Source organism: Mirounga angustirostris, unplaced genomic scaffold (assembly GCF_029215605.1).
Source record: "Mirounga angustirostris isolate CCGP_5_RB_7025 unplaced genomic scaffold, mMirAng1.0.hap1 SCAF_1, whole genome shotgun sequence".
Classification (NCBI taxonomy): domain Eukaryota; kingdom Metazoa; phylum Chordata; class Mammalia; order Carnivora; family Phocidae; genus Mirounga; species Mirounga angustirostris.
In genome coordinates this window covers 92,991,616-93,013,828 of record NW_026991709.1, presented here as the reverse complement: position 1 = coordinate 93,013,828, position 22,213 = coordinate 92,991,616, and the positions used below count along the sequence as shown (strand labels likewise).

Here is a 22,213-nt window from a genome sequence, read left to right as displayed (position 1 = left end):
TTCATACTCGTGTTGTTCCGGAGTCAACTGTGTTTACATTAACTGAATGCTTACATGTATTAACTCACTGAATCCTCCCAGTCATCTTTCTACTATTATTTATGAAATTTTATAGATGATAACACGGACCCAAGGGGACATCAAGTCATTTTTTGCCCGATGTTACCAGCCATTACTTTCCTTCCAGGCAAAGACTTGGTGGCAAACTTGCAGGATGATGATGAAGTGAAAAAGAAGAGAAGACAAATTCTGATTTGTCAAGGCCCTTCCGGTTGGCACAGGCCCAGTGAGGACGCGCTGCCTGTGGGAGGAGATGCCCCACCCCCACCGCAATTGAAATGATGTGCCTGAGTTTAAAAAAACAAAATCATACAAAGTGCCAAGGTACATTTCCAAGTAGATCTGCATATTTCTTTGTTCTTTCATCCACATAGCTTAACAGCCTTTTTAATGTTGACCTAATTAGATAAGATGAAATCACCCTTTCTTGGAACTTCTAAGAATTTTCTACATAAAATCCACAAGGATAAGGCCATGGCAGGAGTAGGCATAACAAGGCCTCGGATGCTGCTGAGCGAGACCATTCATTTCTGTTTTCCTGCTGTAGGAAACATCTGGATTTGCCAGTTTTATATCCTCAAGCTCAAATTCTCTATTCCGATTTGCATAGCTCCTACCGAAGAATCTGGACTAATGTAATTAAGTCACACTGCAGAAGCTTAGAAGGATACAGGAAAGGAGGCGGTGGACAATTAAAATCACTCAGCCATTGAGAAGCATGGGTCCCCCCTGCCCCTGGCCCCCATTCACAAGGCTTAAACTACACGCCGTAAGCATTCTCCGCGAAAGCTCTAATATCGAATCCACTTAAGAAATGCACTTCCTCTGCAGTTTTTATACCAGCTTACCTCTCTTATCATCAGGGTTCCTTCTCTTGAAATACTGCTGCTGAAAGTGTCCGTGTGAGAGGTCTCCAGCCCATGCGTGCCGACCATTCCCACATTGTACTGCTCGGTGCTCCCAGGGCCTCCTGTGGGTCTGAGATGGGAAGGAAGGATATTAACAGCAATGTATGTTCAGGGAATGCCCGTTTCTCGGTGTCCTGAACAGGTGTCCCACTCCCGCAGCATCCCCTCCCTGCCTGCTCTCCTACAGCAGCCCTAGCGAGCAAGCTTCAGACTCTCCAAGAACAAAACTGCCCACCAGGCTCCACAGGGTTTCTAAGCCCTCCCTACTCCTTCTTCCACCAGCAGGCACCCTGACCTGCACTTTGCACATGCTGTTCCCTCTGCCTGGAAAAATGTCCCCCACCCTGGCTCTTGGCCAGTTGCCTCTCATCTTAATGATACTTAAGTATTAATATTTCATCTTAAATGATAACTTCCCTTGAGAAGGCATCTCTCAGCACCTAGGTCTTATCCCACTAACCCTACTTCTTTCTCTTCACCCTTTGTCTTATTCATTCTCATCACAATTTGTGATTCTTTATCTTTTTGAGTCTCTTGTAACTTTTGCCTTCAGTCTCATTAGAACATATGCTTGTGAGGGCAGTCTTGTCTCTGCTCATCATTGTATACCCAGTGTAGAGCTGGGCACAGAGTGGGAAGGAGTGCAATGCACAATCATTTGATCAATGGGTTTTACATTATTTACGGAGAAGAAATATCAATTAAGGGCATTCTGGCTTACTAGGACATCCATCAGCTAGGCTATTTACCAATATGCAGTATGTTTTAAAACCTCTTGTAATGACTCCACACCGTGGTATATTTATTTTCAGTTTGTTTCTTATTCTTGTGTTTAAGATGTAATGGAGAAGGTAACAGGACCTCGACATATACCCTGAGAGCGGAGACTGATGTGAGAGCATGTGTCCTGGGGCACAGACCATAGCATCAAGGAAAACTGAGAACCAGGTAGGTGACGTGGTTCGTCCATAGGATTTCAGTTTCCAATGTGGTCCTCACTGATACCTTGTATTTGTTTTATTTTATTTTTTTAAAAGATTTTATTTATTTATTTGAGAGAGAGAAGGAGAAGGAGAGCGTGTGCATGAGCAGGGGGAGGGGCAGAAGGAGAAGCAGACTCCTGGCTGAGCAGGAAAGCCTGACAGGGGGGAGGGGGCCTCGATCCCAGGACCCCAGGATCATGACCTGAGCCAAAGGCAGATGCTTAACCGACTGAGCCACCCAGGCGCCCGCAGCTGCCTCTCTTTTAATGTGGGTTTATTAAAAATAAAAAAGGTATCAAGGCTTGTTTCTCTCACTAGGTATGTTAATTGTATCTTTTACCATTTTGTTCTCTTAATTGTTTCTTATGTATTCAAAAAAATCTTTCTGGTCTCTTGGATTCGATCAAGTCCAAACATTTGATGAAATATTCAATTCAAGAAAGAAGAAACATGCCAGATTTCTGACATCTCTGGGACAGAGAAGACATATGTTAAGGATCCAAACAAAGAGGTGAGAAGATGTGAAGATGAGTCCAGACCAAAAAAATGCATAGCAAGATGCTTACTTCAAAACTACTAAACTGGAGCAGTGGATTGAATGAATCTAAGTATCAGTTAGAACTGATGTGTTTGGGAAGAAATTCCAAAGGAGCAATTTCAATATTGCATTTGCAGAAAGGAGACATTAATAGTGTCCCAGAGACATGGAAAAAGAAATCGCTTCAATGAATGCCTGACATATTGCCAGACTGGTCAATCAGAATAGTTGTCAAAACTAGGATATCTTCACTCATTTATTTGAAAGTTTATCTTACCTTGTATGTATTTTTTTTTAAGCCGCCTTCAATTCTTGTTTGGGACAAGATGGTGTGATACAAATAGGTCAATAAATGAAGTATTTATAAAGAGCCAGAGACTTCTAGGAAGGGGGTCACTTCCCTTGTTCACTCAGACATTCTTGGCCACTGTCAGAAGGCACCACCAGGCTGAGAAGTGTACAACTGAGTTCCCTTTCACCAATAGAGAGCTTCACGGGAGTTCAAAGGTCAAAGCTATTTTGGCCCCACTTATGTTTTTTTTACCCTGATGATGTTTGATTCTATCCATTTTAATCAGAAATATGCCAATATGAGTGAAATTTTCATTAAAAAAGATATTTTCTAGAGCTAATTCCATTAGGACAACCCCTTGATCAATTTTCCATATGCCTCAGTTAAACTCTTTGCCAATTTATTTACTTTCATTATTATGTTACTAAAATTGTCATCATAGGATCCAATTCTTTTCTATGTAGATTTTATAACAAATATTTAGTAAACCAATCAAAATTTTTATCCATATCATCTTTCAAAGGCTTCTGTGGTCACTACTTCTACCGAGTACAATTTGTCTGGATCAGTTCTAAAGGTGTCAATTTTATTTTATTTTTTATTTTTTTGAAGATTTTATTTATTTATTCGACAGAGAGAGAGACAGAGAGAGCAGGAACACAAGCAGGGAGAGTGGGAGAGGGAGAAACAGGCTTCCCGTGGAGCAGGGAGCCCGATGTGGGGCTTAATCCCAGGACCCTGGGATCATGACCTGAGCCGAAGGCAGACGCTTCACCGACTGAGCCACCCAGGCGCCCCTAAAGGTGTCAACTTTATTAAGAAGATCTGATTCACCTGTCCATTTTTAGTCAATAGCAAGTTTTATAGGGCATAGTGTCAGCCACTATCAGTTTGATCTCTTGCTGAATATTTTTACTGAGATTATTTTTTTCCTGGGTCCATTTTATACTTAAAATTTTATGAGTCAGAACTGCTCCATCTATGATAAATTTTTATGGTGAACAGTTCGGGCTGTTTTGAGTTTTTAAAAATATCATTTCTACTAGTAATATTCCTTATAGATTGAATAAAAGATAATCTGTATTTCTTCCTTGGTCAAATTGATCTAGAATGGTGAGCAATTTCTCTTAGTTTAAGGTTTTCCTGGTGTGTAGGATTGGTCTATTTTATTATGAACCTTTTATACATATTTGCTCATTCTGTGTACCCTGTATTAATTAACCATATCATTAATTTTTCTGGTACCAATAATAGCTTTGACTATGGAAAATTCCTACAGACTTCTGTATGTTCCAAATCACCTCTCTATAGAATTCTTTTTTTTTAATTTTTACATTTTTAAGAAGTTTATTTATTTATTTAAGTAATCTCTACACCCAATGTGGGGCTCAAACTCACAACCCTGAGATCAAGAGTCGCATGTTCTTCCAACAGAGCCAGCCAAGTGCTCCCAGAATTCTTTTTAAAAGGCATGGTACCTTCCTTCAAATACTAAGGTTCACTGTTCAAACTGGTGCTCCCTATACTTGACTTCTAGCATCTCAAGGACGCTCCTTAAGTCATTTCTTAGCTCTCAAGTTCAATGACTGCTCTTTGATAGTTTGGGTATTTGGCCTCTTGTCTGTCTGCTATTACTGACCCTTCCACTCCATCCTTTTCTATTCCCCTGACCATGTCACTCTTCTGCTTTCAACCTTCAGGAGCTCCCAATTAACCAGAGGATAGACCTGTGGCTTACAAGCCTTCTTTTATCTGGTCCTTGCCTATTTCTCTGGCTGATGTTTTCAACAAACCCTACCTTCCATTTTTAACTTGAACAACATGTGACTCCTAGTAGTTTCCTACACGCATCATGCTACCAAAACCGTTGGGCAACTTTAGTCTATCTTCTCGTCCTGAATGGTTCTTTCACATTCTCTGCTTCCCTCTGGGTAACTTCTCCTTTAAACTGCAGTCCAGGCACTCCCAAACCCCACCCCAGCCCCACTGGGGTGGTATAGGTGGCTCTCCACTCTGCTTCCACATTAGCCTCTGCACACCGCTAACCATGCACTCCATACACAGTCCTGCAATGGTCAGATCTCAGTATTGTTGGCATCTTCAGTGCCAACCACTGTCACAGGTAAGTGACATCCAATAAATGTTTCATAAGTCAACAAAGGCTTTGTTCAATAATTCTAGCAAACATTTCATTCAAGTTTATTGTCAAAAGATAGCTCTTTTATGAATTGATGAGCAATCAGCTATGAGAATTATTACCATGTTTAAAGTGTCCTGAATAACTAATGTTTTGTCTCTTTAAAACTTAAAAAGTAATTTCAGCATTGGATCACTTTTATATATGGGTTATGCCAAAATAATTTTCTTATAATTGTTATTACAGGATAACCAAAAATTGGTTCAGGTATGTCACTGAACCTCATAGTATGGAGAGTGAACTTTGATATATGCAAATAAAAATAAATCATTTAGGAGGTTGGTGGATCCCAGGAAAGAAGGCAGACTGGGAAAAGAGAATCTAACTGCATTACAAAGGTATTTAAAAAATCTCACAGAGTGGGGGATGGGGGAAAGGTTGACCTTTGTAACTCTGGAAATAAATGGAGTCCCATAAGACTAAAGGTAAAAGGAACTGCCTGTAAGCACTGCACTCTAACTGCTAAAGTTGTTTCCCATGGGCATACAGGTTAAGCATTCTGATACTGCTATCCATGTGTACCAGAAGTGAACACTAAGCAAATGTTGGCAGATTGTGAGAGCCTGGTTTCCTACTGTTGGAGTGGGAATTTCCAGGTAAGGAAGGGGAGGGGGCTAGAATGATCCATGTGTTAATGAATCAGAGTTGGAGATATCAGGATAAACTTTTATTTAATGTAATACAGATGGCTATAGGTAGAAACATTTATAGATATGGGTACATAATGGGTTAGTATACACATATATATTTCCTTGCTCTGTCAGCTGAGAGTGCCTAGAAGAAATGATACATCAGTAGCAATGAGCACACCTAGTGCCCAAATCTTGGTTCTGATATCATTCTTTAATAAAAGGAATCAAGGCTCCCAGGAGAAATAGCTGATTCCAGGACTAGAGCAAGAAATACGCAAGATAAGCCTGGAGCGCCTTATAGTGTCAGAAGGTAAGAAAGTGCTTGACTGGGGTGTGTCAGCCATGGGGGGTATAGGAGCCAACTGAAAGAGCTTCCCGTGGTTGAAGGTGGAATAATTTAAGCAGCAAAATGAAGTATCGGATCATAACCCAAAGTACAAAATAAATATCCATGAGTCTATATTGATATAAATAAATGACTGAATAAATTAATAAATGGAGAGGAGATAAATCTCTGCAGAATAATTTCAAATAAATTATATAGAGACTCCATCCAGAGGAACGTAACTCCTCACTCCTTAAGTGCAGGCTGTGCACACTGGCTTCCTTCCAAAGAGTACAGTGTGGAAAGGGAGGAAAATTACACTACAGTAGAGACACCTGACAAGCATTACCTCAGCCAGATGATCAAGGTCAATGCCAATAGTCCTAAGTCACATTTATAGTACATACCCTTGATATGAACTGATAAAAACGACGTGACCTCTGTGATCTTTCTTCTCCAAATCCATAACCTTAATCACGACAAGAACATCAGATAAATTCTGGTAGAGTGGAATTCTATGATATTCCTAATTAGTACTCCTCAAAACTGCCAAGTTCATTAAAAACAAAGGAAGTCTGAGAACCTGTCACAGCCAACAGGAGTCTAAATAGATATGGTAACTAAATAATTAAATATAACATGGTATCCTGGATGGGATCCTGATGCAGAAAAAAGGATTTTAGGTAAAAACTAAGGAAATCTGAATGAACTATTAAAGTATATCAATTTTGGGGCGCCTGGGTGGCTCAGTTGGTTAAGCAACTGCCTTCGGCTCAGGTCATGATCCTGGAGTCCCGGGATCGAGTCCCGCATTGGACTCCCTGCTCAGCGGGGAGTCTGCTTCTCCCTCTGATCCTCCCCCTCTCATGCTCTCTGTCTCCCATTCTCTCTCTCAGATAAATAAATAAAAAATCTTAAAAAAAAAAGTATATCAATTTTGGTTTATTAATTATAACATATGTACATACTAATGTACGGTGCTTATTATAGGGGTAATTGTGCAGGGGGTAGGAGGAGTAACAGGGGAACTTTGTACTATCTGCTCAATTCTTTTGTGAATTTAAAACTGTTCTAAAAAATTAAGTTTATTAATAATAAAAGAATGAAAAAAAGGCAATAATTAAAAAAAACCACTCAGGCCAAACATTTTATAGTTAAAGTAATCCTTTGTTCTAAAAATTATTTCCAAGGTAGAGTCTGGGTGAGAACAATTAGTTGTTCAAATTCCTGTAAAGACTATAACAAAACAAAACAAAACACATCCACTGATTAGAAGGAAAACTATAGGAAATTTACTGTGATTAGGTCACAGGTTTAGAACAGTAATTTCCTCTAATAGGATTTGTCAACGTGTTACTGTAGGTACTGATTTAATTCCATTTAATACACATTTATTGAACACCTGCTATATGAATGGCCCTGGGTTTAGCATTGGGTAGTGGATATAAAAGCTGAGGAAGGGGTGCCTGGGTGGCTCAGTCGGCTAAGCGTCTGACTTGATTTCGGCTCAGGTCATGATCTCAGGGTAGTGAGATTGAGCCTCACATCAGGCTCTGTGCTGGGCATGGAGCCTGCTTAAGATTCTCTCATTCTCTCTCTCCCTTTCCCTCTGCTCCTCCCTGCTATGCATTCTCTTTGTCTTTATAAAAAAAAAAAAAAAAAAAAGCTGAGGAAGTCATGGCTCCTGAAACTAAAGAGGTTAGCATCCGGAAGACCATACAAACATGACATGAATACTCAAATACAAGGCTGGATGTAAGTGGGAATGCAAAACAGAGGGAGAGGTCATTGCAAGAAAAGGCACAACACTGGACAAGTACAAGGCATTTATTTGCAAGAACGGATAGGTCAGTTTGGCTGGAGCATATGTTGAGGCAATCATGAGCCCCAGGGATGAAGAGGGTCATAGGACACTAGGATACAGCATGACCAGAGCCACGATTCTACATTAGTAAAACCAGACTGGAAAAATGGCCAGGAGGGCAGAGAGGACCACAGGCAAGGGAGGGGAGCACTACAACAGCCTGGGAGGGCAACGGGGTCAGAACCATGGCTTTCCAGTGATGACAGCGTTTTATAAGATTGTACGCAACTCAATGGCTATGCTAGCAGGAGATGGTCCTAATGGTTAAGACTGGGCCTCACATGTCTTGTTCTGAAGCAGGCACAGACACTTGAGGGAAGATGCTGATACAAGAGGATGCTTCTTCAGCTTGCTTGATCTGATGCAAATCAACTTAGGCACTTTTCCTTCCCTTCCTCCTGTTCTAGAAAGCTTTTGTTTTTTTCCTGATTATAAAAATAGTAAATGCTCATCATGAAATTGGGGATCTACATAAAATAAAAACCACTCATAGTTGTATAATCCAGAGGTAATCACTTTTATAATTTTAGTCTATTTCCCTCCACCAATTATTTTTCTATGCATGAGGCATTGGAAAGAGTGCAGTTGGTTAGGGAAATAATCTTAGTTATGCACACTCTTATAGGTTCTACGTTATACTATAAATATGAAACCAGCACTGTCCATAAAAAAAGTTGTTGTTTTGAGCATTAGTATCTACAGCTGTTTGTCTGAATGGCTGGTCTCCATTTCTGAGAAGCTCTTTTTGTATACATTTCATGGCAGTGAACTGTGTTGATATATATGTAGCACAGAATGTAAAGGGTTACACTTGTATCGTGCCTTGTCTCTGAGTAGATCTCCTATATCATTAAATATTTTAAATGTTCTTTAGTGGATGATCGTTTTAACCTGCCTAAAATTTACCAATTCTTCAAGAGCCATGTCAACTTTTGCCTCCATTATATGCATTCAATGATAGCCCATTCATTATTTCTGGATGGTAGTAATAGATCCTCTGAATTGCTTTACCAGTGTCGAGTCTGTTCTTTTTACAGATCATCTTGCCAAATTTCTCTCAAACATAGCACTGATCATGTCACTTCCCAGCTCGGGGGGCCTTCCATGGTTCCCAACGGCCACCTGATAAAGCGCACACTTCTTAGTCTGGTTTCACTGGTCCAGACCACCCCCCTCCCTGCCCCCATACACCTGACATTCCTATCAAAGTCAACCTTCTGTGCCTTTACTTCAATTTCCCCTTGCCTGAGATTCTAATATTGCCCCACGTTCCCTCTATCTTGATGACAGTTATTTGTGAATGTGTCTTTCTTCTGGTTTGCGCTATAAACTCTAGGAAGCCAGGACTTGCAATTTCAGTTCAGTGCAATTAAATATAAATCAAAGTCCCTGAAGACCAACTCTATTCCAGACACCATGCAAGGTGTTAAGAGTACAGAGATGAATGAGACGCAACCCTCACCCTCAGGGATCTCAGAGCCCAGAGAGGGAAACAACATGTAATAAATATCCTGATTCGAGCACTACACGAAGCCGCAAGAATACGCTCAAGATCCAGGGGCCACACAGCGGAAGGTACAGGCTCTCTCTGTGCAGAGGCTGGGCTGTAAGCAGGTGATTTCTAAAGGGACAGGAGAGTGCCCGACAGCAGAGAGGAAGTGCAGCATGGCCTATTCCAGCAAATTTTGGAAAGGTGGGTATTTCTAGTGAGGGAAGAAATGGATGTGCCCTTGGCAGCAGCAGGGTCAACACTGTCAACAGCCTTGCAAAATATGACAGCGCTTCAAAACCAAATGTGATTGAACATCTCTTCCAAGGCTGTCTTTGGTCACTCTTCCAAATATTTCTATTAGTCTGAAGTTTCTGCATATAATCTTGTTTCTCTCCAACTAGAATATACACTTTTAGAAGGCAATATGCTTGTGTGTGCCCTTGCTGCTTGTCTCAAAGCCCTCGGTATGGTGTGGAGCACAGAGTGGAGGTTTTAGCAATATTCTAAATTCACCCCTCATCCTGGTAGTTGTAGGCTCAGTGCTTAAAGGGAACTTGAAACATCTGTTAGAAAAATTAACCAAAGCTGAGTCAAGATAAAAACTGAAAGGACCAGCATATTTTGCAGAAACGTTTTGGATTAGTGATTTTGCCTCTAGAACAATTTTATTTGCTGTTAAAAAAGCAATTCAATGCAATTTGTTTCAAATGTCATATTTTAGCATATTTATGGTTGTCAATAACTGTGTAATCAACAGCAGAACAACAAGTATAAATTTTCAGCTATGATAATTGGATTTGCCTCTCAGAATTGCTTGTATATAATGACTGTTAATCAATGGAGTACATTCTCTGCAGACTGGTCAGCCCTCTCTCTCCAATCTCTGCTGGACAGGACAGTAATCTATGACCCTAAAATGGCATCTTCTCTATAGGGAGTAAGTGTAGTGTGATGACCAATATTAGTAGCTGAGCCAAAGAAATGGAGGTGAGTGAAGAGCAAAGTTGGAATCGTCAGTGTCCCACTCTGTCAAATTTATAGCAAACCAGAGCAACAGCATCTTGTGTTTATTTGGGGGAGGAAGCAAGAAATGGATGTGAGTGATTGTCCAGATCTGTTTTTTTAAACTGGAGAAGCAATAGGGCAGGGGAATTCTGTCATAGGACCCTGTCCAATGAGAAAAAGAAAAAGTGAGCCTCCCCCTCACAAAACAAAGAAAAGAGAAGAAGTAAAGGCTATAACACAAGTAAATAATAAGGGAAGTGTAGGTAGGCATAAATACAGGTATAAATAGCCAAAAGGAGACTGCAAAAAAATGGACAGAACGTAGGGGGGTGTGTTGGGGGGCAAGTCACAGGCCACAGAGAAAAGGATCACATAAGACAGACAGTGAAGAAGAAGAAAGTGATAACAGGGTTATATTTAAGTCAAACACTCAGAAGTTCTCCACAGGATGATTTGACTCCAGAATCTTTCACTGGGATGCTAACCCACACTGTCATGTGCATTCCTCCTTATGTATGGTGGTGGTGGTGGTGGGGGGGGGATGATGGAATATGTTTCCTGTTGTTAATTTTAACTCCTAAATGTCATTGTCCATAATTCCACTCTTGCAGTTCTAGGGGGACAGGCAAGTGCCAACGGTCTGGTTGTCAATATCATTTTCCCTGGGGATGACAAGAACCACGAAAGTGTCACCAAAGGGGGAGTCAATCCCACAAGAGTACCTGGATAAAGCCTAGGCAGTAGGAACACTGCTATGTATTCCAAGTGACGGTGTCTGTGGAGAGAGCTAACTATAGGACTATGCTCTAATAAAAAACTCAAATCCCCAAAGCCAGTTGATCCTGGCAGAGACCCATAAATGATCCTCTATTTAATTCACATTTCTTGTCCTTTCACTTTGGAGACCTCACCCGCCCCAGCCGACATGTGAAAAGCAGCCCTCTTACATGAGTCTGGGTATGTCGCTGACGGCCACCGTCCCGTCGTGGGTCTCGCTCTCTCCATCTTCCTCCTCTTCATCACTACTTTCCGACTCCTCACTGGAGGAGGAGTAATCAGTCACCTTCTTCAGCGGGCGGTTTGTTTCTTCGATCCGGAGTTCTCGTAATTCTTTGGCTAATGCCGTCAGGTCCTACAAAAGAAGAGTTCGTTCGGTATGTATGAATTGTAGAGACGACCAAAGTCACATCTCTCAGCAAGTCAGTGTTGCAGCTTAAGCAACAAGAAAAGAAAGCTCTAGATAGAACTGTTACAAACATAGTGGCAGTATGGAGCGAAGAAAACGATGTTTGTAGCACAGAGAAACTAGGAAAGAAAGATGGAATAAATTTAAACTTTGTTCAAAACCAATGGCTAGACTGAGACGGTTCAGTTCTGAATACACGTGTATATATGTGTATGTGCGTTGTGTGTCTACACATATATACAAACGTTGGGTTCTCATTTTATTTTGGGAAGGTGAAGTGGGTCACCCTCAGAGTGAAGGAGAAAACCCATGGGCTGAGCGACTGTTCCCCAGGATTCTGGGACTCCTACCCAAGCCACCGTCATGGCCTTTCCCCTCTTTGATTGCTACTGTACCAAAATCTAGCATCAGTCACAGAACAGAGCAATTCCCACGGTTCCAGCTACTACAATGACTCATCTGATGTGTCATCATTCCCTGGAGAGCAGAGGCACTGCATCAAATAATGGCCCACCCCAAAGCCCAGTGCCGCTGAAACTTATAGCCCCAGAGCTGAGTTAATCAAGACGAACGACAACCAAAAAAAAAAAATTTCTTCCAGAACGATAGGTGTTTCATTTTCCTTTGTTTAAAACTACAGTCACCTGGCAGAAACCCTCGTGAGGAATACTGAAATGAATGCACAGACACCACAAAGGAAGAGATCATTTTTCAGGTTTCCATGAGTATGATGCAGTCTTCAGCCTTATGGATGTGATGATGTGGTATCTAATCACGAGGCACATTGCAGGCAGTGTGCTGGATCTCTGACTACCTTTGACTTCACATGCTTTCCGAGCAATGCAGAGGGCAGCAGTCCTGCAAAAGCATGGTCGCTCTAATTTGCATGGGTTACACTGCCCATGGCGCATGGCATGCAATGAGGAAAAAGCAATTGGACATCAGTCTTACCATTTCTCCCTATATTAGTGACCCATGTGGGAATCAGAGCATTCAGTGAGAGACAGGGCATTAGGGAGAAAGAAACTCATTGAAAGATACTAAATCCCACAGTTTTCTTATGGCCATATTCTCTCTTTATTTCAATTCAGAAATGTATTTATTTGTCCAATTCGCCTGAGGTCAGATTAGAGCATGTAGGTGATCTAAATGGCATCTCCTAATCTAGCCTACTTGGTTAGAAGAAACACCGTGAGGAGTGGGTATAGTTAAATTATAAATGTAATTTTGTTTGGGGGAGATCACAAATCATCATATTTCTTTACCGTCCCCTCTATGTCAGGCATTATTATGTTGGTTAAGAGTAGAAGAGGAAACATTTCAGGTGTTTCATTTGGTCTAGAAATTTAGGAAGTTCAAGGTGGTAAGTGAAGGAGTCATTTCTTCTAATTTCATAATAAAATCAAAGGAAAGCAATCATGGCTTTTAAATTTGTTCTGAAGTCACTTGAATTGAAGCACCTGAAAAGGGAAGCTTTTGAAAATTCAAGTTGTGCATTTTCTACCCAAACATGCTTGCTGGGCTTTTTACACACATGCACACACGTGTGGCCTCAATCTCAGTGGATATTAACCCCATCTGTGAAAATGAAAATAGAATTGTATTAAAAAGACTCAGAGGTGTTTAAATATAATGTATACTGTTAAAGAAGAAAATTACCACATAGATAGAATTTTATGCAAATTTATTTCTTGTTTCTTTGGCAATAGGCCAAAACAGGAAGAGGCAATATTCAGATTTCAGCTTTATACTCCTTATTTCCTCTGGACATTGCCAATATTTATCTTTATCAAATTAAGAAGATAGTGAAGGGTATGCAATACTTGAGCACAGTGGGAAATATAGTTTAGATATTTGTTAAAGCTATGAATAGAAAAGGATATTATAATCATCCAAACCAGTAAAATAATAACAGATAAATTTATTTTGTATTTTGTCTTCTATATGTTAGGAGCATGTTAAGTCTCACCAAAGAGTGTAAAGCAATTAAAATGTTACTTATCATTAAAAAACGCATTTATTATAATTTAAAGAGAGAATATGGTTTAAAATAATTTATTTTTAATGTCAATAATCCTGAGTAAAATATAATAATATTAGCTGTGATTTATTTAAATTTATAATACATTTTCCTTATGAGTTCATTCTCCTTATCTCTGACATTTCAAAACAAGACAAACAAGATTTGAAAAAAATCAAAACTCTTTAGCAATATTTAGCCAGTTCAAAGCCCATTGATTTCAAGAAACTCTCATTCGTGAAAATGACCTATTTTTTTCTAAACACTGTATCTAGGAAAAGTTTAAAGTTCTGACCTGTTTTATAATTTCATTTTTAATTAGAATATTTTTTTTTGTTTCTACATTATTAAAAAGCTATCTTTCTTGAAACACTGAAAGTAATTGCAAATTCCTTTTAAGTTTACTTGGTAACAGCTTGATGAGACATACGAGACTCCCAAGGTAACAATAATGAGTAACTCAAAGGTAATACCCCAGTCAAAGAAAATTAATCTCCCATTGCCAATGGTCTACATGCTTAGCTGCGGTTTTGTTCCTTATCCATCCACTCTGGAAGAATTTACAATAGCAAAGTTATAGAAAATAGACACGATCTAAAACTGACACCACTGGGTTCAGATCCACTTTCATACATTTTATTTTCTGACAATACCAATTTTCTCTATATAATGAGTTTTTGTGGTAATTTATTGCTTGGCTGTCTCAAGCCTGGAGCTAAAACGTATTAAAAAAGAAAAAAAAAGTGCTATTTAGCATGAAAATATTTGAGAAATGTATAGTATAACTGAAAAAGAAATACAGCAAAATGGTAAGATTTTTTGACTATAGAGTAAATGAGAAGATAGGAAGCTCTTACCCAGAAGCTTCTTTGCTGTAACACTTTTTAGAATTAATTTGATATTTTGTTTCATTAAAAAAAAAACTCTTATTTAATTTGACAATTATGTATACTTTACCTAAAAAGGTGCTCTTTTAGGTCTCTTTTTAGAACAACGTAGTTTATGTAGATTTTAGTTCAATTTTTTGAACGATTAAGGTAATAGTTAAAAATCTTTAAGCTGGTCTTTTCTTTATGTATGAGAAGAATTTACTTCCTTTTTAGGAAATCTTTAGAAATGACATTGGGGAAGTTACTTAACTTCAGTATCCTCACCTGAGAAAGAAAGGTTTTAGACTACTAGCTATTGTTCAAGTTCTGTCCAATCTGTGGGTGTGCTCTGGAAATTTTCAGATTCTTACATAGTACAAACAAACAGTGCTACAGCCAGTGTTTGCTTAGGTATCTAATATTCATGTCATATGTTTAATTGTGCTAAAGTAAAGAGGATATTTATTTTCAACGATTATGTTAATCAGACTATATTGCACAATCTTATATTCTATTAGAAAGGACTGCCAAATTAATGGACACTCCCTCAGATCGATGTTCATGAAAAATCAAACCATTAGATTAACAATAACAAGCAACACTTTTTTTTCAGAGTTTTAAGGCTTTTCATTTCAATCCTGGGTTATCTAAATGGCCAGTCCCTATAGAAGGAAGCCATATCAAAACCTAGGAATGAAGATGGGAGAGAGGTTTATTTAATTCAAGGTTTCTCAACTGTGGCACTATTGACATTTGGGGCTAGATCATTCTCTACTATTGGTTGCTCTCCTGTGCTTGGGAGGATGTTTGGCAGAATCTCTCTGCTTTACCCACAAGACACCAGTAGGCACTGCCTCCCACCTCCAAGTTGTGACAATCAAAACTGCTCCCAGATTTTGCCAAATATCTCCTAAGAGGGGTGGGGAGAGGAGGGAAAAGGAGAAGAGGAATTGTCCCTGCTTGAGAACTACTGAGTTAGGTAGAACCAAGTAATCCTGTATTTTTAGTGGTTTAGATCAGTGATATTCAAGGGTAGGTAGGGTTATCAGAATCACCTGGAGGGCTTTTTCCAACCACACATGGTTCCAGAGATTTCAGTGTATAGCTAATATCCCCTCAATTACTTATACTTCTGTTGCCCCCTGTCATCTCTGTCCAGTGTATGAGAGTAAAGCAAAATAAATAAAGCAATTTTTTAAAGCCTAAAATATCCTGGGTTAACCAGATGACATCCATTTCCCTCATGACTGCCACCTTCAAGCTAATTTCTGCGCTTATGAGATTTCCCTTGAGTTGCACACACACACAACCATTTTATTGGCAGCCATGGCACCAGAATATCATTCTCTTTCTTCAACGATTTGGGAGAAAATTGATACAAGTTGTGATAGTTGCTGTCCTTGTGATTATTATGAGGGGAAGGGCCAGGCTTTGGCACAGAGCAATGAAGAACGCCCTCCATTTCCTTTCTATAAGTGCCGTCCACACACTGTCGACATGTAGAGTCACATTTTTTTAATAAGCAGCAACCCTTTATCTAAGAAATAACGTTCCAAATCACTGTGAATGGTAAGGTGTCCTAATTCTGAAAAACTGAGGCTCTTTGGTAAAGATCAGATGCATAGAAACCTGCTTCTTCTACCTGCCAAAATGGCTCCATGTCTCAGGCCCAAAGCTTAGCATGAGGACAACCTCTTGGCTTTACACTTCATAAAATGCTCTCGCACACATGATCTTGAGTGATCCTAATCAAGCTTGTGATCGAGGCAGAGCAGGTGTCTTTATCCCCATTGCACACATGAAGAAACTGGCCCAGAGAGGTTATGAGACTGGTCCTGGCCAGTTGCTTATGGGGGGGGGGGGGGGCGGCGGCTAGAATTTGAATTTGTTGACTCCAAAGCCAGTGCTTTTTCCATATCATTTCACAAAAATGGTGCTCAGCAGAGCTATAGCCGTAAAGCCTTCAGATTCCATGCAGTTAGGACTCTTGGCAAGGCCTGTCTCTTAAAAACAACAACAACAACAACAACAACAACAACAACAACAACACAGATCTACTATGCTGTGTTCATGCAGGTCTGACAAACAACAGAAGGCAGTCATCCTTCTTTGCAAGCTACCTAAGATTGACAAAGCCATATATTTTTCTAATGGAAAAATGTCTCCACAGATAAGGAAATAAAGTCACTTAACTCGTCAGGATACATTAACTAAAGTTGATGTTGCTGCTGATGCTGTAGTTAATGTTCCACAAAATTAATCTAACCCAGTAACTCCTTGTTCACAAATCACACATATAAATTTGGAGTGCTTTAGAATGATGTCTCTCTTCTTTGTTAGTAAAACTACCATCCCCTTTGCAAAGCTGGTGAGTACAGGTTAAGAGCTAGGCTTTGCTCTTGGAAGATGCTGGGATGAAAAACTTCCCAATAATAAAGCACTAATGCTTATCTTTAGCCAGACTGGAACACTGGAAAAGTGACATTTTTTTTTGGCTTAAAAGGAAGGTCTCCGGAGCTTCCCACGAGTGTCTGAGGGCCTCAGGCTGGCTGTGGTTGAAGGGGCTTGCCTTGCAGCAGACCCTTCCAGAGCACTGAACTTTAAGTCTGTCATCCAACAGGCCGCCTCTCTGAATGTCAACATCAGGAAATCAGCTTTATATTGACATCTTGTGACAGCATGACCAAGAAAAGGTGATACTAACCTCATCTATCGCTTTCTTATAGCTCTGAGATAGGAGGAACCCAATCCAGAAGAATCCATAGGAGGGGGAAAAGCCAGAAGAAAGGCAGCAGGTTAGACACAAAATGGGAATTGTTAGTACACAACTGATAAATGCAAAAGAGCAGAGAGAACCTCAGTCCTGAATGGGGCGAATCCCCTTCAGGATTGCTCTCACTCTGCTTCCTAACTTTAATACGTACGAACCAGAGTAAACCAACAAGTCCTCACATTCGTTTCATAGAAAAGGTTCTCCGCAATTTTAAAGAAAGTAAGTGGATATTCACTCATCCCAAATTAATTTCCAACTTTCAAATGTCAGCTTCTACGCTCTTCTTTCTTTCGCTAAAGCTATTTGGGGTCTGTCATGTCTCAGCAAGGAAGCTAGATTTCAAGTTGTCAGGCCCCTTGTCAAACCATGCTTATCACATTTTGGTCCAGAAAAATATAGTCCTGAAGGCATGAAGAACAGCAAAAATTACATTAATTCATACGGCAAATGATCTGGGGAGAGGGCGGAGCAGACAACAGAAACCCACAGAAAGTGCCCACATCTCCTTAACTGCAGCTCCACATCTTTTTGCCAAAGCTGCTGAGTAGAAATTACGTAATGATAGGAGTTATTTCTCCCCCTTTTTTTATTCTCTAAAGTAGCGTAATGCAAAATGCCTAGAGGCAGATAAGCAATCCAAGATCTGTTCAGTTCTTTCCTAATCAGGTATGACTTTCCTTCTGGATGCTTCTAGCATCCATTCTTCTTCTTAATCTCAGCAAGTTCTGTTTCATAGTCATGAGTGTATCCCCAACTACCTGATCCTGTGGCTTCTCTGGTAACTTAAGAGAGTTCAAAAGCACTCACAGCTGGTCGACTAGGTCGGGTAATGTCCCTGGATTCTTCTGGCTTCACTTTGGAAGGCTCGTGGGGGAGCACAGGCGATCCTTCCGACTTACTGTTGGCTAGATAGAAAAACAGGGGCCAAGAAAAATAATGACCATCACGAAGTGTTGACTCAAGTTTTGCAGTTCAGTGGTGAGTCATCCTTCAGGATTACTCAGGGGATACGTCATTCACTTAGGCAAATCTCAAACACATCTGTGAAAAAACTGTTCATGTTCAGGCAAACGCATTTAGGCTTGTGACCTGGAAGTCACTATTAATCATAAGAAAAACTAGCAAGTACCACTACCACCACCATTTACTGAGTGCTAAATGTGCATCACACGTAATGCTAAATGCCTTCTACATCAACGGTCTCATCGGATTCTTGCTCCAACCCAATGTGTGGCACTCTTTTCCCATTTTACAGTTCAATATAGACTTTGAGAGATGGCACACTAACCTAAGGTCATGCAGAAATTATGGGCAGAGCAGGGATTCTGTCTGGCTTATCCAAGTCCTATTTCAGCTATTACACTAAACCAGCTTCCGTGTTAACATTCTATGTTTGGTTTTTTCTTTTACCACTTATCCATCAGAATAGTTTATTTTGATGCCATAGAAACCCATTTTATTTGATGGAATGGTTTTTAAATGGGAGGCGGGGGTTGTCGGGGTCTCTTAAGGAAAAAAGAATGAAGTGGGGACAGGAAGGAGAGTGTTGGTGACAAAGGGGAAGAGCCCCAGGACAGAGGTACAGAGCAAGGATGGGGGAGGGCTCCCCAACAGCTCCAGAGTGAAGAGCATCTCTCTGATTTAATTATAGGTAGAGAAAATCAATCTGGCATAGGAGAGATTCTTTTGTTTTAAAGTGGTTTTCCTGGGCAGAAACAGTCCAGGGATACAGCGGTATTCTTAACCCAGAGGACCTAGGGGCCAAAGGAAAGAAGATAAGAATTAAACCCAAACCAGATCAGAGAATTAAAACGGTATGTGTAACTTTAGTTTTCTTTAGTTTGTTATAAGGATATTAAGTTGCTTATGAATAGAAAAAAGATAAGCCAATGGCAGTTTTCTAAATTAAGTAAATTTATATTTGGATTAAAGCAACAAAAGGACACATGACTATGGGCTGGGCCACCGACGTCTGAAGAACGCATATGGGAGCAGCCACATCCCAGTCCAGAGACATGAGCATCGCATGCCAGGTTTCAACCTTTTCAAAATGGACGTACAGTGATTTTACTTATTTAAAACCTTAAAAAGATACTAGATGGCCAACTCTGGTTGTGTCTAATGAAGAGGCTAAGAAAAAAATAAAGGACTGGTTGTTTTTTCTCAGGCAGAGTAAGTTGTTAATATTTGTCAAATTGCACTTAAAAACGTTCTGGTCTTTCTTACTTGGAAGCAAAATTATCTTCTGAAGGAGGTTGTTCAGAAAGAATCACTTTTGTAGCAAGAAATAATGTGTTGTCATGTGTAATTAGCTGGACATGCTCTTGTTTTTCACAAGCTTCTTCATTAATGAGAACTGCACAGTGATGAAAGGCTTGAATAAATGGTCAGAGACGCTCATTTTTTATTCCTCTTGAAAAAGAGTCACATATACTTTTTAAGTCAGAGAGTTTACTTCTTCTCTAAAGTGCATATGTATTCTACATAAGTCTTTACCGAATTCCACTTTGAGAGATCCCTAGTATTATGGACTATATTCAGAATACCAAAAAGGGACGATTGGCGTAATGGGAAGAGGATACTTGGGGGTACATGAAGCCCGAAACAGGCAACAAATGGAAATGGCAATTCAGGTGACTCTCAAGTGATTATCTTTTCAAACAAGACCAACGATCTAAGATCTTCCTGGAAAACAATGTCACCTGCAATGAGCAAAGATTTAGTGCAAACTCTGATGTCGCACACGAGCCTGGGGCTGGTGGTTCTCTCATCTGAGGAGGACCGAGACTAAGGGCGGTTAGAGGACTCTGCAGCAGCACAAGGCGGTGGCCACGCCAGGCACGGGGGTCACAGAAGCCGGGAAGCGCGATGAGCCCACGCCCACGGCTCTCCGGCCCAGGCGGTGCTGTCAGGGCGAGGCAGGGGGAGAGCTCACCTCGAACTCTGGTCCGTTCACTGGACCCCGCTTGCGAGCCAGGCTGAGAGCCTCCTTGGGAGCTGGGCTGGGAGCTCGGGGTGCTGGAGCTGGAGGAACTACCACTGCTGGTCCTCTGCAAGGGGCTCTCCAAGACGGGCTCAGTTCTCCGGAGGTCGGGGTTGCTGTACGGAAGGCAGAGCACGGTGACCACACGCTCCAGACCGCACCATTCATAGACACAAGCACAGTCCAGTCCCGCCCCGGGTACGAAGGAGCAACCAGAGCCCTTGCGTCACCCTGCACGGAAAGGGTCAACGGGAATGGACAGTCATGTTGTCCTCTGTGGAGCTCCCAGCCTGATACTGCTGATGGGATGGACTCTTGACCCAACTTCTGGGTCATCACGCTGAAGTATTAGCTCTGAAATGGTGCTCTTCAAAGGAGGCTTTCTCTTAAACCCTTATTCCCCTGTTCATTGTAAAAAAACAAAAAACAAAAACAAAAACAAAAACAACTTGAAAAATAATAAAAGAAAAAAAAAAAAGAAAGCAAAACATGCAATCTCTGACCCAAGAGAAATCCAACTATATTCCACTATTTAGTATAGTATCTTCTAGGCTTTTTTCTTTTGTATGTATGGAAGCATGCTCTATGTTCAGTTTTGCAGCTTGCTTTTTCCCCTAACATTGCATTGTGAGCAGCTTCTTATGCTTACAAAAACAACAGTGGCTGCTTAGGAGTCAGTCCATGGATGAATTAGTTTAACCGTTCCTCTACGGCTGGATATGAAGGTACTTCCGGTACACTGGCCGGACACATAACACTGAAATAAGTATCTCTCCAGGCATACAAACACCCAATCATAGCTCCTTCCTGGACCTGGAGTTCTTGGGTGGAAGGACATGAACCGGGATGTGTGTGTTGCATATGCTTGTATGTGAGTGTGTAATGGAATTACCAGTTTTCGCTGAAGTGTATGAAATGGTCCAGCTTACTGAATTCTTAACTACGCTTTATTATGAGCAGTTTGCTGATTTGTAAAAAAAAAAAAAAAAAAAAAAAAAATTATCTTGTTTTAAAACATTACTATTGAGGGAGAATAATTTTTATTCACTTTTATTTACCATTTATAATTCTTCTTCTGTGAATTGCTTAATCAAGTCCTTTGCTTATGTGGTTAGTGGCATATTTGTACTTTTAAAATTTCTTTCGGGAAGGCTTTATATACTTTGGCTCTTATCAAAGAGAGGTGTGTTTTAAAAGAATTATTATTAAGTGCTAGTTCAAGAACAAATGCTAGTAGTCCCCACTTGTGATAAGACCTTACGGTGTTATTCACTTGCACAGCTTAGCTGCCCCCCAAATGGTGGTATTCATTTACTCACTCAGTTGGTCCGACCAAGCACGGGGTCAGGCATTTGAGAGACGGTGATGAATAAGACACAGCCCTGTCCCCGCCAGCGTAGCCAGGCACGCACGGCCAATTCCATCCCAGCTCTGCCTGCCGGGAGCACGGGACAGCATGGGAGCGTGGAACAGGGCCACCTGGGCCCCTTTTGGTGACCATGGAAGCTGTACTAGGACAGTGGTGGGAAACCATGGCTGAGGTTTTGATGATTTTGGTATAAAAATAAGCAGCCTCCTCAAAGTTTCCTTTTTAATTTATAACTCTTCCTTTTAAATTTAGAACTCCTAGGCCTTTTCATTTTTCCTTCAGACTTACACAATGCTGGGCCTAAATGGATAATTTAGCAAGGCCTGAAACTCAGAGCTCAAATCTACTGCCAGCCACCTGCCCCACGGACCCCTAACGTGTTTCCCGTGCCTTTGATTCTCCAAACAGAACTGCACACCTTTGCTAACAGAGTCACCACAGTGTGATTGGAGACTATGATTTTAATGTAGGAAGTCATGTTAAAATGTAATTTTATACTTTCATCTTGCTCTGCTCATTTTGAGAATGTCAAGTGCACTGTGAACTGTGTTGGGTCTCCCATGTTTCATGTATAAAAATGAAAATCATATGACCTCTTCCCTTGAGACATTTGCGTTTTAGTGTACCAAAAATCTGACCACAGAATAGCCATAATTATAGCAGCAACTAGACCAATAATTTCTTTTCAAGAACACAAGAACCTTGCTTTTTGGTGAG

The 22,213-nt window shown here is 40.5% G+C and overlaps 1 protein-coding gene across 12 annotated transcripts in view; it reads right to left on the bottom strand.

Moving 5' to 3' along the window:
- The window catches only part of TNIK (TRAF2 and NCK interacting kinase), a 385,586-nt gene that overhangs the window by 25,049 nt on the left and 338,324 nt on the right, over positions 1–22,213 (bottom strand). For 7 of the 12 annotated variants that reach the window (XM_045903381.2, XM_045903382.3, XM_064585383.1 and 4 more), the window contains 5 exons: positions 20,080–20,243; positions 17,952–18,049; positions 17,076–17,099; positions 11,244–11,428; positions 909–1,038 (listed from right to left, as the gene is read on the bottom strand). In XM_045903381.2, coding sequence (XP_045759337.1) covers positions 909–1,038; positions 11,244–11,428; positions 17,076–17,099; positions 17,952–18,049; positions 20,080–20,243 — 601 coding nt within the window. The remainder of the gene's footprint in view (positions 1–908; positions 1,039–11,243; positions 11,429–17,075; positions 17,100–17,951; positions 18,050–20,079; positions 20,244–22,213) is intronic. The other 5 variants (XM_064585362.1, XM_045903383.3, XM_045903387.3 and 2 more) reach the window with 1 other exon arrangement.